This window comes from Canis aureus, chromosome 35 (assembly GCF_053574225.1).
Source record: "Canis aureus isolate CA01 chromosome 35, VMU_Caureus_v.1.0, whole genome shotgun sequence".
Taxonomy (NCBI): Eukaryota; Metazoa; Chordata; class Mammalia; order Carnivora; family Canidae; genus Canis; species Canis aureus.
Window position 1 is genome coordinate 18340850 of NC_135645.1, and position 18321 is coordinate 18359170.

Here is an 18321-nt window from a genome sequence, read left to right on the forward strand (position 1 = left end):
AGGTTATTAGGAAAGGGATTACAGAGAAGGCTGAATAAGGAAGAAATGAAGGAAGACTATATATAGTATGAAGCAAAGAGCTGAGTGAAACTGTTAGCATTCTCGTCAACTATGTGGGCACAAATCCATCATTATAGGATTTAAAGGGCCAAAGAGATAGGCCCCATCCATCTGGATCTCCAGGGCAGGGCTCTTCATGCTAGGGGTGAGAGGGGAACCTGTTTCATCCGTAACGTCAATCATAGGCCTATTGGTCCGATTTTGTAGGTAACTGAACTCTTGCTAAAATACTGATTTTCAAAAATCTCCCATGAAAATTAAAGTTAACCTCATGGCTTCCATTTTTTTTTTCCTTCAAATTTCCAACTATCAGATAACTAAGTACATCTACTTTTCAGACAGTTTGTTATTTATACAAGGTGCTCAGTCATTGCTGGCTCCCTCCTCCCTGATCCCAACTGCCACCACATTTTATTAGCAGTAATAGTGAGTCACTGTTATTCAATAATGGTTTAAATGCACACCTCTGTCACAGTATTTTGCTTACTTCATATATGATAATGACATTATTATGTATCAAAAAACAATACTCTATTTGTGTTAATCTTGGGTCTTAACATTAAATACCTTTCTGGATCATTTATAAGAATGGAAATTTGACCTTAAAAAGCACCTTAATATTAATAAAAAAAAATACACTAACAGTTCTCCAATTACTTGTTTTTAACGAGGGGGTGCCATCTACAATTCAGTTGTATTTCTATCTATTACTAGTCTAGATTTTCTCAACACAGTGAAAAAGAAATTGGCAACCCTGGTGAGAGTAAGGTAGAATCCTGGAAATGTCTATACCAATAAAGATAGCTGATTCAGGTGCAAATATATGAAATATCACCATGATTTAAAAAACAACCTGCCAGAACCATGGAGGAGAAATTATACAAAATTTTTATACAAAAAATTATCTGATTTAAAAAAAAATAGGTTTAACACATTTTTAATTTTGTAACTCTGGAGGGGTGTAAGTTACCCTTAGCATAATAAATTTTGAGACAGCTGTACCTCTTCACATCAGAAACAGAAATCACATTATTCAAGGGTGGAAAAGGAGAGGGGACACTTGAGAAGTGGCACTAATCTGTACTTTCTTAGTTCTAGGAGCTTTAACTCTAAAATTGTTCATTTAGATAATAAAACCTGATAGCTATCTGATAACCATCTGATTTGAATTATTTTTACTAGATATTTTTAATAAGAAAAAAATGAGACTGTATTATGTGACAGAACATGGAATTAAGTTTATGGTTTTGACAGACAAAAATATTTTAAGTTATATATTAACCTGCATGACTTTCATGATAAAGCCACTCCAATAAAAATTATATACTTCAAAAAGTGACTTGAATAAGTGACCAGGAAACTGGTTCTACTACAGAAAAGTTATGAAGGAAAAAACTGACTTGGCTATAGATAAGGTCACCTAAATTGGTTGGAAGGATTATCATGGCAACAGTAGTTCATTTTCATATATAATTTTTTTCATATGTAAATTTTTTAAAAGGATCATTTTACTCCCCAATTTAGGTAAATCAGAGAAAAAGTCAGCTTAATTAGCATTAAGGGAAAAAGAATCAAAATTTCAGAATTTCTTTTAAATGTAATTTTGTTACTTTGTGGAAAGTACACAGGGATCTGGGAAATAAAACATTATCTACATTTCACAGATTAATACATAAAAAGTATTAATAAATTCATATTAACTTGAATTATAAAATGTCACATTTTCTTTTAATAAAATGTGTTTGCTAAGGTTTATTTTTTATTTATTTATTTTTTAAATGTTTATTTATTTATGATAGTCACACAGAGAGAAAGAGAGAGAGGCAGAGACACAGGCAGAGGGAGAAGCAGGCTCCATGCACCGGGAGCCTGACGTAGGACTCGATCCCGGGTCTCCAGGATCGCGCCCTGGGCCAAAGGCAGGCGCCAAACCACTGCACCACCCAGGGATTCCGTTTGCTAAGGTTTAGTACTTTTCTTAAACATTTCATACTTTCTCCTTACAAAATAATTTACAGTAGGAATTTGTAATTTTTCAAACAGTGTAAAAATTATTTATCTACATCCCTTGAATCATCACCAATTCCAAAGTAATCAAGGACATCTTACAGGATATTGGATATTAGGTCCCTCAGTCAACCTAAAAATTAGTATCTGAAACCAATACCAAAATGAATTTTAAGAGATTCAGCTTAAGTTCTCAATATAGTACTTGCTGTGGAATCTATTCTTCATCACTAGCAATGGCTTCCTTATAAAGTGCTTATAATTTTTTGATTTGAATATTTAAATGTTAGTGTTTACTAACTAAAAGAACTAGTATTTCTGAAATCAACTAGTTAGCTCACTCAACTGAACATCTACCTCGTTAGAGGTTATCAGTCACATTGGATGGATAGTACGTGCAAAGTAGGGCAAACGACACAACTAGTTTTGGTGGTTTTGTGTTGCAGTTCTGCATTTTAGTAGCACTTCATTGTGTTAACAGGTCCTCATAAATACAGTAAATAATCACTTGGTAGCAAAGTTATCAAATATATACTTAAGTTTGCTTATCAGGAAAGTGACAAAACTACCACTGGTAGAGTGTTTTAAGCTTTACAGAATGCTTGTACGTACACTGCTTATTTGCATTTTACTCAACCCTAGGGGAGGACAGGCATCTTTACTGACATTTTACAGAGGTGAGAACCGAGAAAGGTCTGAGATGGGAGAAAGTCAACTATGAGAACTCAAGCTCTACTACTACTAACTTGCTTTCCTGGGTAACTCACTTTACTGTTCTGGGTCTCAGTAAGCTCAGCTTTAAAAGCTTTTGGGGAAAAACAAAAATCTACCTCCTGCGATTATGATGAGGATTAAATGAGCTAAATACTTATAAAAGAACCCTGGGCAGAATAGAGCAATATTCAAAAATTATTATCATCTCAAAATAAACTGTTCACAAAAGTCTCACCGAATTACAAATTATAAAATAATATTGTTTGGAAATAATGGTTTGAAATTTTCAAGAATATTCAGAAGGCATTCTGAATGCTTTAAGTATATAAACAAAAATTTTAAGTTTCCAAGATAAATATATAAAACTAAGTATTTGAGGGAACAGCAAAGTTTCATCTACCTGGAAATCACTTATGTGTAAAACCAGTTTCTCAAGGATGTTGGAAAAATGAGGTGTTCTCTTCTTTAGTAGAGTGCAAGGTGCCACAGCATGCTTGTGAGCACACAGACACTGGTGAGCACAGCAGGTTACACTCAACAAAAATTCTCTACAGTTACAATATGTGAGAAAATAACAGTCTGTCTTCTTCGGAGAAGAATCCATTTCTAATAATGCCAAAGCAAGGGGATAAATACTTCAGTTTTACCTTCAAGAAATACGAAGGAAGAATGAATCACTAAAACTCCATGGAGTTTTGTGGTGATAAGAACCTTTCCTAGGGTCCGGATGGCAAGAGATACCAACATTTACAAAAGGTTATTATAGTCTACGTTCAGGTTGCATTTTATTGCATTTAATTCTGTAACTATTTTATTGACATACAACTGAACCTTCAAACTTGTCAGGCTGGTCTCATGATTTTTGTCTTTACATCAACATTTCCTGTTAGTACCCTACACATATCCTAGACTTTAGGTAAAACAGACTTTCTTATTCCCCAAATTGTTCTCACTATCCCACATTTGCTCTTACTCCTGCCTTTCTCTCTGAATTCTATACCAAACCCATGACAGATTCTATCAACTTCATAAAGCCTCTGCTGAAATATCCCCACTAACACCCACCCCAGCTCAAGCAGTCTTCTCACAGACTCGTGACATTTTACTGTTACCATTTTTACCATGATTACTCAAACTCCGTATCTGGCAGGCATCTAAGTGAGCAGCGCTTAATAAATAGTAAGAGTGCTAGAATCAAACAGGCAACAATATCCCAGCTCCACAATGTGTGACTGGTCAAGATACTAACTCCAACGAGTGTTAGGGCCCTGCTCTGAAGAAGAGGAATAATCACAACGGACTTTACGCATTTGTGTTTATGCAAAACATCGAGCTTAGAATGAACCAACCAATCACTAAATGTATGATCCTGACAGATCAGACAAAAAAGGGAAGAGGTATTATAAACTCATTCAAAATTGTTTTTAACTTTCCAGATCCTCCTCTCTTCTTTGCACTTAGTCTGCTCTTCCTAAAGGTCTAGACCGATGATCTTCTAAACTGATTGTAAATTAATTAATACGGTCATTAGTTTAAGGGACCAGCGGAAGGTTCTAGCAATAATCCTAATCAAAAATGCGGGCTTGTATTCCTGTATCTGTTAAGAGTATGGGCATACGATGTTAAAGGGAAAAGTAAGATCGCTTCTGCGTCTCCTAACCAGCAGTCACACAGTTCAAACCTGGGAACATCCACAACACTGCATCGTCCAGTACATTGCTGAATTTAAAAAATTACGCAGGCTATATCCTTAGATGGTATTTTTATAATTACTTATAACCAGTTATTGCTCTAATGAGATTAATCAGACAGTATGAAACCCTCATTCAACACCCCCCCCCTTTTTTTTTTCAACAATGCAAATTAGTACTGGGCAATAATTCAAGAAACTGAAAACAAATCCCAGAATGGCTGTTTCCTCTCACCAGATGCACTACAAGATAATCAGGAGCAAGAAAAGCATCAGAGAAAGTTTTAACAGGTGAAAAAAATAAACCCTCCCAAGTTGTAGGACTTATTACTCATTTCTGCTTTAAAAATCTTTTTAAGTATTTATAGTCATACAAAAACTACCCTGAAAGAGTATGTCTTGTTCCTATAGAGAATCCCATTAAAATCTGGTGTTTACATGAAAATATTACACATAGAAAAGTTTTAAAAATGACTGCCTGGGTGAAAGGACCTTGAGGAGCTGAGACCGAATTCATCACTAGCAATCACCACCGACTAGGTATACTGAAGGCCCTCCGAGTAAGTTTCTGTTGTGGAAACTGAGGTTGCAATGAAGTCTGCAGTATCAACACAAAGAACACCAGCACAATTGCCTGCACTTTAATGTAATTTCGAAACCAAGTAGTGAATACATTGAAACAAGTCAGGATCACTTATGACTAAAATCAACTATATAGGGACTGTGAAAGTAGCTGAACCTTACACACTTCACACTAGAACTGAGAGAGCATTTCCTAAGAGCCAACTGTAAACAAGGCAGGTTGCAAGGTTAAAGATCTGCCTTGGTGAGTAGCAGATTGCAGGAGGCCACCTTAACAGATTTCATGAGGCGCCACAATGGCAAATATTGTGAACGTAATTAAGTAATTAGTAAGAGATTTCCTGTATGAACATATTACTTCCTCCTCTTAAAAGTGGCCACCTATTGGGTTTGTAAATTAGCAGTATTTAAGAAAAGGCAAACAAAGTACTTGGGACAGACTGCATGTTATAAAAAACAGCAATCCAAAACCAAACTCAAGTGTTTAATTATAAGAAGCTAATGTTGTTCCGTATGAGGTTTCATATAATTGTTTATTTTGCCATATAAGTGCAGAACTATAAAAAAAAAAAAAAATCTAAGGCTATTTAATGGGAAAATGCTGTTAATTACTGTTATGCTTGTAAAGTTTACTGAAACATTTAAAATCATGTAGGTTACTGGAACTGATTTTAAATTTTCCAGATGCGCTACATAGCCAAAATCATGTCTTTAACAATAGCCAACTCACAAAGTTTTACATGATCATTAATTATGTAACATTTATGCCAATCATATATTCTGGATTCAAATATCCTTTAAGATTGCATAAGAAATTTTTATGTTACATGTTAGCTTGTTAAACAACTCAGTAGAACCACAGCAATTCAAAGAATTATTTTTCCACATACTGAGATGTCTAATAAAATGTGTCACTTGAAACTCTCTATTTTTGTCCCCTGCCGGTTCGTTCATCTTTTCATAGAACTTAACCAAATGTTTGGGTGGCAGGGGTTTTCATGAATTGAGATTGTTCACAAGTTAGGATGCTGAAGGAGTAATGTGAGAATTATTTAAGTTTAACCACAATGCTATTTGCTTTTCCTAAACTTGCTAATAAATCCATTACACAATACATTTTAAAGGTAGGTTTATTTATTTACTTATTTATTCATGAGAGACAGAGAGAGGCAGAGACATAAGCAGAGGGAGAAGCAAGCTCCTGGTGGGGGAGCCCAATGTGGGACTGGATACCAGGACCCCAGGATCACGACCTGAGCTGAAGGCAGATGCTCAACCACTGAGCTGCCCAGGTGCTCCTAAACGATACATTTTAGAAGCATAATGAACTCACATTAATTTCAGAGTAATTTAAAAACGGACTGGTATATAGTTTTTGAAGGAATTCAGTCACTGGTATCAGAATAGATCCATGTCCCACCTTTCTGAATAGTCTTCCTGCATGGAAATACTTCTGCCTAAACTATTTATATGTATGCACTTAATCACAGTACATGTTTCGCGGCCATTCATTCCTTCACTAGTTTTAAATATTCAGGCTGTACCACCTATAGAATAAAAATAAATCAAAGCACATCTCTTAATAACTACTTATTACAAAAGAAAAAAAAATGTTAGAACTGGAAGGGATAGAAGTTTTTGCCCAATTTCCTTATTCTAATAACAAAACAAAACAAAACAAAAAAAACAGACTGAAACCCAGAGACTGACTCAGATACTATCACAAGGTTATTTAGCGTTAGAACTAGATCAAGACTCTTTCCCATGCCACAACTAGAGTAACCTAAGATTGTTATCTTTACCATGGGCATTCTCTGACAGGCAAAGCTGGGTTCTTGGAAAAAAAATTAAAAAAAAAAATTCATAATAAATAAATTACCATTCATAAAAATCAACCCCCGACGTCAATCTGTGGAGTATACACAATGAGAAAACTTGGCAATGGATTACTCTCAGCATCTCCACCAGCATTTGTAAGGTGGACTTGTTATTTAGGAATAGAAACAAAGCTCTTATGTTTACGCATAACACTTGATTCAGGATTCCGCTTTGTGCTGCTAGACCTTCAACAGGTACTCCATATATGAAGGCTGGGATATGGGATTGATTGCTCACAGCCACCATAAAACCTTGTCATCGTAACCTACCTCCTTGGCCATGTCTGTATATTTCTGCTTTTCCTTTGGATCTAGAACAGCCCACCAATCAGCCAGTATCTTGGTAGCACCTCGGTTATCAAGCCTGGGGTGTTCCTGACGTACAAGAGAGCGATGACGTTTGCAAAATAAGAGAAATGCATTCATTGGTCTCCGGGCTCGTTGCTCTGGTGATTCATCATCAGTCTCACCAACATCTTGCTCTAGGCCATCGGCCCCAAGAAGTTGAACCTATTACCAACCAAAACAAAAGCCAGATGTTTAACACATCCTGGTCAGTTTTGCTTTTAAGTTACTTTTGGTTCTCAAATTGTATTTTTTCTTAGCTTCATTTAAACAACTCACAAAGTAGAAAAAAAATTAATCATCAACCACTATTAGTGGTTGGTAACCAACTTGCTTAGTTGCTTATTCTGCTGAGTTTCTATAGCAACCTATGCATATCTCTAATACAGCATATATTATTATCGTGTTCTGATTGCTTACATTTTTCCCCTACTAAACAGTGAGCTCTTTGAGGACAAAAGCTCTTTTACTTTTACAACCACAGCATCTAGCTCAATGTCTGGTATATAACATCGGTACTTAACTAACTCCTCAGTAAATAAATAAATCTACTCAGTGACATACGGGTCTCCAGATTAACAACATTCACAAAAAAAATCCTTGAATATTAGTTGTTTCTCCTCTTTGGAAAGTCCTTTTCTACAGTTAATATGAAAATGTGTAACAAAATAATAGGTAATAAAAATTTAATATAGACTATTCAGTGTTTTATGCACAAGGGGAGCCTCCCACTGTAAAAATCAAAATAGACCCTTAGTAGTAATTTGAAGAAACTATATAATAAATTTTCAACTTCATAAATATCAACTTCTCTTATTTTATTATTTTTTAAAGATTTTATTTATTCATGGGAGACACACAGAGAAGCAGAGACACAGGCAGAGGGAGAAGCAGGCTCCCTCTGAGGAGCCTGATGCAGGACTGGTTCACAGGACTCCAGGGATCATGATCTGAGCCAAAGGTAGATGCTTAACCACTGAGCTATCCAGGTGCCCAACCTTTCTTGTTTAGTGAAATGCTATGATAATACGAATAAATTCAACTGGCTTAAACCTTCAAATTCAATTCCGAATCCTCCCTTTCCTAAGCATTTCATTCAATTAGACGTCTTTGAGGACTTCTACAAAGCTCTGGTCCTGCCCATTCCATATGTGTAATTATTTCCAATGCTCTAGCCTAGTCTTTCTGCGTCTAATCTCTTACATTACTTCCTGCGCATGGCTGCTGATACTTCTTGATCACAGAATCTCAGAGTACATTCAAATTGTTAAATATGATCCTATGCTATTTCTTGGAAAAAGTGCAACCATGAAAAGAAGTCCAGAAGGCTGACTAAAACTATCTCTTTAATTTCTTGTTTCATAGCTAAAATCAAGAAGGACTGAGGTAGTTGTTAGTCTGCATCATATAATAGAGCATTAGTTCTTCAACTTGAGTGGGCAGTGGAATCCCTGGAGGTCTTGTTAAAACAGAGATTGTTAGGTCCCATTCCCAGAGTTTGCAATGCGGTATATCTGCTAGAGTGGGCCTTAAGAATTTCTATTTCTTTCTTTCTTTTTTTGTCAGAGTCTTCCAGAGACTTTTTTTTTCTTTAAAGATTTTTATTTATTCATGAGAGACAGAGAGAGAAAGAGAGAGGCAGAGACACAGGCAGAGGTTGAGAAGCAGGGAGCCTGACGTGGGACTCGATCCTGGGTCTCCATGATCATGCCCTGGGCTGAAAGCGGTGCTAAACTGCTGAGCCACCCAGGCTGCCCAGAATCTCTATTTCTAACAAGTTCCCAGGTGCTGCTCGTCTGAAGATCACATTCTGAGAACCACTACCGTAAGGCAACCATGTTCTTTTGTAACATGTTTATTGGGAAACTGCTACAGATACTCTAGGACAAATCACTAGCTTAATCCAATTTGTATTTTTAAAAAGCTGTTAAAAGTTTAAATTAAGTATTGCAGATGCATTTAGTTAACCATCAATTATCTTCAAACAACACAGTACAGTGGAACAATCTTAAAGTCATAGCTATATGATTTAGAAATACACTAGAGATTATTATTGGGAGTGAAGGCTACAGATTTAGTCTCCTCATTATGTATACAATCATTAACAATGATGTGCATTTTTAAGGAATATTTATTTAGCATTTTGAATGCTAAATAATAAAGAATATTTATTTAGCATTCCGAACCTAAGTAGCTATAGAAAAATCAAGGCATAAAAAGTATATTATGTAGGTTTAGGAAGTAATTATATTTTCCCTTCAGAGAAGAATAACTCTTGATTCAGTTACTAAATTATAAAACTCAAGCCAAGAGCTGGAAAAAAGATAAATAAGACAAGATCCTGGACCAAGAAGCTTACTGTTTGGGGAGGGAAGAAAGACAAAAGTTAATGAATTAAAAAGCAGTATGCTCATATTAAAAGGAACCAGCGTGATAATGAAGCTCTAGCGGATGGATGGAAACACACTGAAGTATCCCTAGAAAATGTGTTGTCTGAGCTAAATTCTAAAAGATGACTCAGAATGTGTCAGGTAGTCAATGGGGAGACACAGAAAACTAAAAAGGATTTAAGCTCTATGACCACTGATTGATATATACTTCAAGAGCGCTGATATATACAAGTTTAGACCAGGGACCCAGGACATGAGGTTGTAGACATAGCTATGGACATACTTCATGAGGAATGTGCTGTGTCTTATTAAAAAAAACAGTCATTTAATCCTATGAGTAGTTTCAGATTGTATAAAAAACAAACAAACAAAAAACAAATCCTTGAGGGGACCAATATAGGTTATCATATTTTTACCCAAATTATTTATTTGCCAAATATGGGCATCAAAAAAATGTTTTCAACTACTACTTAATGTTACAATCATTTCATTAAATTAACCAAGTGAATAAACAAACGAGTAAATAAAATTATAAAGAAGTGAAAAACTCTATGAAGACTTCAATTTTTCTTTCACCAGGGGCCAAGTAATACCTTGTCACAAATCAACACTAGTACCAGACCAGGTTATAGAAACCACAGCTGGATGGTGAACCCATGGGTGGTTTTAAGCATAGGAAAGACATCACTAGACCTGTATTTTAAGATAACTCCTGTCATCAGTGTTGAGCATGAATTATAATAGCAAAACTATTAGCAACCCAAACTAGAGGAACCATTGAAGACTGTTCCAGGTGTCCAGGTAAGAAAGGAGAAGGCTGAACCAAGGCCATAATGAGGAGAAGGGAAAAGTTAGAAAAGAGACAATATTTATTTATGAGGGAGAACCAAGAGAGCTGCTATGCAATTGGATTTTATGGTTAAAAAAGGAAGAGTGTTGGGACACCTGGGTGGTGCAGTCAGTGGAGCACCCAACTCCCGGTTTTGGCTGAGGTGGTGATCTCAGGATCGTGGGATAGAGCCCCATGGGGTCGGGCTCCATACTCAGTGTAGAGTCTGATTAAGACTCTCTCTCCCTCTCCCTCTGCCCTACTCTCTCTAAAGTAAGTAAATAAATCTTTTTTTCTTTTTTTTTAAAGGAAGAGTGTTCCTAGCTTCAGCGGCAGGATTTCTTTGTATACAACAGAGAATGCTTTTTCTCAGATGAGAGAAATTAGACTGGGTGGGGAGCAGAAAGATCGGTATCAGGTAGGCTAAACTTGAGGTGGTTCTCAGCAGTGATGTCTTGGCTGTGATAATCATGAACGGAGGCATGAGTACAAAGGCGGCCAGGCTAAGAAAGTGGAGGAGATCACCAAGTGTGGACTGAAGAGAGGAGGGAGTTCCATCACTTCATTCTTTCACTCCAACAGCTGTGGACTGGGCAGCTGACAGGGACCAGGCAGTGCCCCGAGTGTGAATTCCCCACCCTCGTGAAGCAGAAGGGCGGCACAGCCTCTATACAAATAAATTTGAAAGGATGCCTCTGGCTGCTCTGTTGGGAACAGATTTTGGAAAGGCCAAGGGGAGAGATGGAACATGCTAGAATGTGCACTAGCAGGGGTGGAGGTGTGGGTCAGCTGAAGGCTGTGGGGACCTTGTGAGGGAGGAGTCAAGCTGAGAACACCTGGAGAAGGGGCAGCTGAGAATCTGCTGATGGATGGGTAGGAGACGCAAGCAAAAGAAAACAGACAAGGCCTCTGGTCTTATCCACCTGCGAGCTGGGGATTCCCCCCTACTGAGGAAGGGGGATGCCAGACAATGGGGTTCAAAGCTTCACTCAGAACACATTCAAACCGAGGTTCTGATTTGAGATCTAAGTAGGTATGTCCAGTAAATAGTCAAAATTGAGAGTGCAGAGTTTAGAGAAAGGTCCAGGACGGAGAGAGAAATTAAGAAGCCCAGGGAATACCAATACTTGAGGGCAGAATAGGGGAGCAGCAACTGAAAGAAGCTAGGAAGGTGCAGCTGGGAGAGAAACAAATCCTGGAACAGACACAGGGGAGTAGGAGACCACTTCAGGGACCACAGGACCGGCAGGTGCAAATGTGCCAGGAAGATCAATTCAGGATAAACTTGGCAGATTCTTCAAACAGAATTAATAACAGTGGTTTCTCTGAAAAAGGAGAGGAGGAAGTAAAGATGGGGAAGGAGTGAAATAAGTGTACAGGTGAATAGAGGAGGCTGACGGGAGTCACTTCTGGTGGCCTCTGTTTTCTCTGTAAAAGAGGAGAAAAAGGTCAACAGTGAGAGAGACCGTAAAGGGTAAGACATCTGAGAAACAGGAAAAAGAGAAAAAATGGTTTCTTAGAGGCTGATCAAAGCCTCAAACAAAAGACGGAATGGATATCCGAGGTCTGAAGAACACTAAAAACATGTTTATAAAAGTTGTAGTGACACAGAGAATGTACTCATTGATTCTTCCAGTATCTATTCAATACTGGCTATATGCACCACTCCAGATTCCAAGGAACAAGAGGAAGACATGATGGGCAAGAGTTTGCTCTTACTGAGCTCATATCTAGTCTGACAAGACAGACATACACAAGTAGACAGCCAAACACAAGTTAAATGGTAAATGCCAGGAAAGAAATCCTTGGACATGGAACGTGTTGGCTGGGAGGGACACCTGCGACGATGAGATCCCACCTTTTGGGAAGGTAGCCTTTGTCCTGAGAGCTGAATGAGGAGGAGGAGGAGGAACCCGTTATGCCAAGACTCTGAGGAATGTGTGACTTTCTAAATAAGAGCTGGCTGCTCAAGCGTGACACAAGAGAAGGGGACATGGAGGACCGAAGGACCAAGGAGGCTTGCTGGGGGTGCCAACTGCCAGATGCCATGAAGGTGTCAGAGATGAGGCCCTGAGATGCTCTGAGGCTGCCTACAGAGGCAGAGCTAAGCTGAAGCTGGGGAGAGAAGCCCCAGGGGCAACAGAGTAGATGCCAGGTGAGCACAACAGATTTTATGAATCCCCCGCCATCTCCACTGCATTTGTGTATGACACTACCTGAAAATCATCAGTTAATTGACAGAGACACTATCTAAGAAGGGTCTGTTTCTGTCTTAGCCATTAGGAAGTACAGAGACTTCAGGAGTCATCAATATCTGGAATAACAAGGTAAACTGAGCAGTTAAATAGGATGCAAGTTATGCCCACTTGCAGAAATGCATCTTTCTCCTCATATGTGACGACTGTCCTTTCTCAAAACTCAGAACTTCTCTATTAAACAGAGGCGTTACCTTATCAATATCTTCCTCTTCGTCTTCCTCTTCCTCCTCTTCTGAAAAGTCCAGCAGTTTCTTTGCTAGCAGTGGGTGCCACTGAAGACACTTTCGTTTTGGTCGCTTTCCAGCCCTTTCTCCTTCTGTTGAATGATCTTTATTTCTATTACTGCCTTTCATTACTGTGACCTGTGGTAAAGGAAAAGGGGGAGAGAAACAGAGAAATCAAAGTACATTTGATTAAAATTTGTTTATTTAGCTTCCTTAGCCTTAATTGGATTATAGTTTTAATGACTAAAGTATCTAACAGCTCAGGCATTTACTGGATTCAGTACGCATTCTAAGTACATCATCAAACATTCAGTTTTACTTGGCTAAATGGAGCTAATAAAATTTGCCTTTTATGAAATCTACTTCCTTCCACTCCATAACTTCAGAATTCAAAACCCAAATAAAAGCAGCAGGATGATTACAAGTTACTGTCACCTGTTCACTTTTACTCATGGGTAGGGTTTCCCAGTAGTGCAGCAGAAGAATGGCTCCCAGGGGAGAAGAGGTGATCCCAGGGGCAGCCCTCCATATACTGTCCAATGGCTCCTCTTTTAGTACAAAAATTTTCATGAAATTTGCATTCTACACTATGATATATCCGAGCTTGGAGCATTATTAAGGAAAATGAATACTTTGTAAGAATCAAACGTCTTGGATTTTTGCTGTTGCTCTTTCCCTAATAGGTGGCTGGTTGAAATAGCTAAGCAGTAGCCAGCTTATGAATGTGATAAAGTCTTTCAGAAGCCCAAAATTCTAAGTTACTTTTCACTTAAAAACAAAAAAAAAGTTTCTTCCTCAATGATAAAAACAATATACATTCATATTATAAAGGTGAAAATAGCAGAAAATGGGGTTTCTGTTCTCCATCACACCCAGCCCCACAGCCCAGAGGTAAATTATATATGTCAGTTTCTTTTTTTTTTTTTTAAGATTTTATTTATTTATTCATGAGAGACAGAGAGAGAGAGAGAGAGAGAGAGAGGCAGGCAGAGACACAAACAGAAGGAGAAGCAGGATCCATGCAGGGAACCTGACGTGGGACTCGATCCCGCGTCTCCAGGATCACGCCCTGGGCTCAAGGCAGCGCTAAACCACTGAGTCACCTGGGCTGCCCAACATGTCAGTTTCTTACATGCATTCTCTCATTTTTTTCCCTAGTTTAACAGTTCTCATTCATTCAAGTAACAATATCCAAATTATTGTTTATACATACTCAAGCAAATACTCAAATAATAAGACAACAAAGTGCTATCAATTAAATGGTTCACAGTGACAGTTACAAACATAAACACAGTTGCTAAAATCACATAACAGTAGCCTTTTGGGTCACTGTAAGTGTGCATTGTCCAAATGCTTGTAAAGTGATATCAATAAATTTTTTATGTCACATTGCTAAAACTGGGATTTCACAGTTTCTAGTTTCATCCAGTTCTGAAGCCTTTAAAACAATATGGCATAGGCAAATTTATCCTCTCTGTCCTTCATTGTTTACAGACTTTGGGTCATGCTTAGAGTCTTCCTCATTTCAAAACAAATCACTAACAACTCCTTCTAGAAACCGCATGACTTCATTATGAAAAAGAATTTTAATATTTGACCAATCTGTAATTGCTTCTGATAAAGGAGATCACGGTCTATCTTATTCTTTTCTTCCCAAATAACTAGCCAAGTAGTATTAAAAGCTATTTATCAAATAATACATCTTCCCCCACTCCTCTGAAATGCCACTTTTATCCTACACTAAATTACTATATGTGTATAAATCTATTTCTGAATTCTCTTCTGTTAATAATCATGCCCCTTTAACCTGTTTTGCCTATCCTTTGACCAATTTTTACATATCCTTAGGGACTATATCATTGTGTAACTTCAAAAATAAAAAAGAATTTATTTATTTATTCCTGAGAGACACAGAGAGAAAGAGAGACAGAGACACAGGCAGAGGGAGAAGCAGGCTCCATGCAGGGAGCATGACATGGACTCGATCCTGGATCCTGGGATCACACCCTGAGCCAAAGGCAGGCACTCAACCACTGAGCCACACAGGCGTCCCGTTGTGTAACTTTTTTAATATACAAATATACTGGTAAACATAGCCATTTAGAAATTTTAATGTGCAAAGATCATGCTCATTTAAGTTCATACACCTTGACGGTTTCCATTTTGTAATAACTATAGAATATTCCAAAATAAAATTGTATTGCAATTTACTCAAACATTCCATTATTGATAAACATTCAGATTACTCCTTGTGCTAAAGTAAAAATCTTCATTTTGATAAAAATCTTCATCAATTTATGAAAAGCTTTGTCTAGTCAAAGGAAGGAGGGAGACATACTGTCTTCTCAGCAAGAAACTTCTGCTGAATACCTGAAACAATTATATGATTTGTGTGGCTCCCTCAAGGATATAATAAGTTACTGAAAACTCTAAATGGAATTAGTTATTTGGTATATATTTTTTTTTAAGATTTTATTTATTTATTCATGAAAGAGAGAGACAGAGACACAGGCAGAAGGAGAAGCAGGCTCCATGCAGGGAGCCTAACATGGGACTCGATCCCAGGACTCCAGGATCACGCCCTGGGCCAAAGGCAGGCGCTAAACCGCTGAGCCACCCAGAGAATCCCTATTTGGTATACTCTTAATAAAGGAACAAAGATTTCTTGTGAATTGATAGACCATTTACAATTCTCATTCTATCTACAAATAAAACTTGGCACAGGCAATACAATTTCCAAAAATACCAATGCTATATAGAGAGAAGAGGAAATGATTATTTTTGTGGTTTATTAATCACTTCAGTATGAGCTGCCTGAGTGGTATTTAAATGCATACGGGGGTCCCAGTATTTTATGAGATAAAACATTTATAGCTGTTTCCATTTCTCTTAAAAAAGTCCCTTTAACATTTCTTATTAAGGGTGATTTAGTGCTTATGCACTCCTTTAATTTTGGCTAAGAAACTTTATCTTTCCTTCAATTCTGAGTATTCTTGCCAGGTAGGTTATTCTTGGTTTTAGGTTTTTTCCTTTCAACCCTTTGAGAATATATCATGCTACTCCCTTCTGGCCTGCAAATTTTTCTGCTGAAAAATCACCTGATGGGTCTTAAATGGGGTACCACCTTCCCTATGTAACTAGTTGCTTTTCTCTTGCTGCTTTTAAGATTCTCTTTAATTTTTGACATTTTAGTTATGATGTGCCTTGGTGTGGACTTCTTTGAGTGTGTCTGGTCTTGGGCTCTCTGTGATTCCTAGACCTAGGTATCTGTTTCCTTCTCCAGGTTAGTGAAGTTTTCAGCTATTATTTCTTCAAATAAGTTTTCTGCCTCTTTCTGTCTTCTTCTCTGGGATCCCTATAATGGGAATGTTAGTATGCCTGATATTATAACCAAAGCTCCTTAAACCATCCTTATTTTTTTTAATCCCTTTTTCTTTTCAGCTGGGGTGATTTCCACCACCATGCCTTTCAGATCACCCACTACTGTGTCTTTCAGAACACCAATCTGTTCTGCATCATCTAATCTGCTGTTGATTCCCTCCAGTGTATTTTTCAATCCAGTTATTGTATTCAACTCTGATTGGTTCTTTTTTTGCATTTTCTTTCTCTTTGTTGAAGTTCTCACTGGACTCACTCATTCGTCTCCCAAGTCTGGTGAAGATCTTTATGACCATTACTGTTCCAGGGGTATCCCCTGAGTGGGCTGTGTATACTCTCCTGTAGTGGCTAGGTTCTGACAGCTGCAGGTGTACTGGTATAAGAGGCTGGCCCCCAGCCCGGCTGGCTGCAATGCCCTGCCATGACTACTGTGGTAGCAGTAGTGGGCTATAGCCCTCCGCTCACCTGTTGTCAAGCCTTGCTGACTTTTAAGGCCAGACATTATGAGGGCTCATCCTCCTGGGGCAGGCTCCCAGGGTGGGTGGTTGCTCAACATAGAGCTGGACCTCCTTGCTTCTCAGGGAGAATTTCTGTGTTGGTGATAACTCTATTGTGTCCCTGCCCCACTTATACTTCCCGGTGTGGATTTTTCTATGTTTAGTTGTGGAAGAGTGTTCTGCTAGTCGTCAGGTAAAGTCTTCAGAGAGAGATGTTCCATACCCAGTGGTAGTTTGGATGTGTCCATGGGTGGTAGTTTGGATGTGTCCATGGGAGGAGGTCAGCTCAGAATCATCCTGCTCCATCATCATGATCCTATCTTTGTTTAAGTAACACATTTTTTAAATAGTATAAGAAATCAATGGGAAACTATAAATCAAGCAGATGTATCAACTGGAGAGGTCAAAGTGATTGCCAATGCCTAGAGAAAAATAGATCTTTTAGCCTCAAGGATTTTGATTATGTAATATAATTATATGTGAATTGTTTAAATATATGTGCTTTTGTGTGTGTATAAAATTTTAATATTCAAAGAGAAAACATAACATCAAGAATTAATGAATGGTATATGTGGCTCTGGGGTTCAGAATAATCCCATTCACATGTGATTTCTTTCCCATGTAGCTGACATGCCACTACAGAAACTGTATGTCTCTGCTAAAACCCCCAAATTAATCTCTCCTTCCCCAGAAATCCACTAGACTTTATATTGCTAATGACATGACATGTTCCCTTGAATTACAATTATTTGAGTATGTTCTATCTCCTTCACTATAGGCTTCTTTTTCTTCATAATCCAAGACTACTTAGTTTTATATACTCAGAAGCATCCTGGCCCACCAGAATATCGAGATTAGTTAGTTGTGAGGGTTGTTACAAGCAAGCAACCATATGAACCCCTGTGCTAAATAATGGTGATAATTCATTGTTTTTATACACTCAAATGGCTTCAAAATGAACCCCCATCTTGCTCATTCCCCTGAATTCAAATACTCTTCCCTGAACAAAGGGGGGCTGAAAAAACTATGTGTAACCATGCACATGGGTCACGGTGGCATGAGGTAAGAATCATCAGCCCCCAGAGCCGTGGAAGAAACAAGACGGACACTGTCAACACTGTGCCTACAACAAAGTAAGAGTGAAAGAAGTATTTTTAGCATAAATGAAAGATGAAAAAGTGCACAAGCGAATTGGACATAATATACTTTTTAGACAAGAGTCAGGAAAAGTATAACTGATGTACTGACTACGAAATACCTCAACTGAATACTTTAATAATTTATAGTTATCTAATTACTTTTTAATTCCTTACAGGTCAGTTTTCAAGCTGCTGAAAGAAAAGAGTCAGGGGAAATGATGCTCCTGGATTATCACTCAGAAGTAATGAGAAAACAAAAAAGAAGAATGAAAGAAACGATGAAGAAAAATTAGAAGAGACAATTAAGGCAGAATTTTGAGGCTTAAGTCCA

At 37.9% G+C, this 18321-nt stretch overlaps 1 protein-coding gene across 9 annotated transcripts in view; it reads right to left on the reverse strand.

Annotated features, from left to right (window-relative positions):
- Positions 1 to 18321, reverse strand: part of BBX (BBX high mobility group box domain containing) — a 268097-nt gene that overhangs the window by 85300 nt on the left and 164476 nt on the right. For all 9 annotated transcript variants that reach the window (XM_077883898.1, XM_077883900.1, XM_077883899.1 and 6 more), the window contains 2 exons: positions 12944 to 13114; positions 7201 to 7440 (listed from right to left, as the gene is read on the reverse strand). In XM_077883898.1, the coding sequence (XP_077740024.1) occupies positions 7201 to 7440; positions 12944 to 13105 (402 nt within the window). In that variant the 5' untranslated portion in view covers positions 13106 to 13114. The remainder of the gene's footprint in view (positions 1 to 7200; positions 7441 to 12943; positions 13115 to 18321) is intronic.